The sequence below is a fragment of the Nanorana parkeri genome, unplaced genomic scaffold (genome assembly GCF_000935625.1).
Source record: "Nanorana parkeri isolate BGI_ZX_2015 unplaced genomic scaffold, ASM93562v1 scaffold3297, whole genome shotgun sequence".
NCBI classification, from domain to species: domain Eukaryota; kingdom Metazoa; phylum Chordata; class Amphibia; order Anura; family Dicroglossidae; genus Nanorana; species Nanorana parkeri.
This window is the reverse complement of record NW_017309565.1, coordinates 29,771-30,636: the sequence shown is the minus strand read 5'-3', so window position 1 is coordinate 30,636 and position 866 is coordinate 29,771. Positions and strand designations below refer to the sequence as shown.

The 866-nt window shown below is 56.4% G+C and overlaps 1 protein-coding gene across 1 annotated transcript in view; it reads right to left on the bottom strand.

Moving 5' to 3' along the window:
* LOC108803012 (mediator of RNA polymerase II transcription subunit 12-like) overlaps positions 1 to 866 on the bottom strand; it is a gene marked incomplete at its 3' end in the record, with an annotated part of 40,036 nt that overhangs the window by 28,497 nt on the left and 10,673 nt on the right. The window contains exons 11-12 of the mRNA XM_018574864.1: positions 737 to 866; positions 526 to 655 (exon numbers count right to left, since the gene is read on the bottom strand). Coding sequence (XP_018430366.1) covers positions 526 to 655; positions 737 to 866 — 260 coding nt within the window. The remainder of the gene's footprint in view (positions 1 to 525; positions 656 to 736) is intronic.

Genomic DNA, 866 nt, shown 5'->3' with positions numbered 1-866 from the left:
TGAGGGGGGAGGGGCTTCTCACTCACCTCATAGTTCTAGCCGACCTGTGACAATGAGACTGTCACAGGTCGGCTCAGTAGATCGGGAAGTGAGAGAACACATAACGGCGTTCCCTCACCTCTCGATCATCTCACTGCAGAGAGAGGTGACTGTCACTCACGGCTCCCTGCAGGGATTCCCCCACGGACGGGGGAGGGGGCGGGCACAGCTGGCTCTGCCTCTAGATAGGAGGAGCCAGCTGTCAATCACGCAGCTGGGCGGATCCAGACCGTAATGTCGGGATCCGTTCCGGCTGCGGCGTCTCAGTATACCGCGAGCTACAGCTCTCTATATACTGAGCCTAGGGTGAGGGGAGGACGCTAGTTTGTGCCCCCCCGTTACCCTGAGGAGAACTATGGGGGAAAGCCCTGACCTCGTACTTCTCCTTTAAACATTTCTTATTGCACAGTACTGCGCAAGTATGAAAATGTGCAACGGCTCCGACACTGGGAACCGGCAGCACCCCTCTGCACACGCCGTACATACTTAATACTGGAGCCTGCGTGTCCAGGAACTGCAGCAAGACATCTTGGAACACGGGAGGCGAGCTCAGGGCAGACAGAGAACCAGAAGACACGGATCCTTTTTCATCAACCGCTTCAGAGTCCCCACACCTCTGATGAAGAAAAAGACACAACGATGGTCAGCGTGGCCGGAGGGGCGAGGACAGACAATGGCATGTGACCACAGAGCCCACCTCAGCTTCGATCTCCATCTGCCTCTTTTCTAGTAATTTAGCTACGACCAATGCCCGATGGTGTCCATACCGCTTACAGCTCACAGCCCACTCACACAGCAGAGCCACCACGGCATCATCGTCCGGGGAA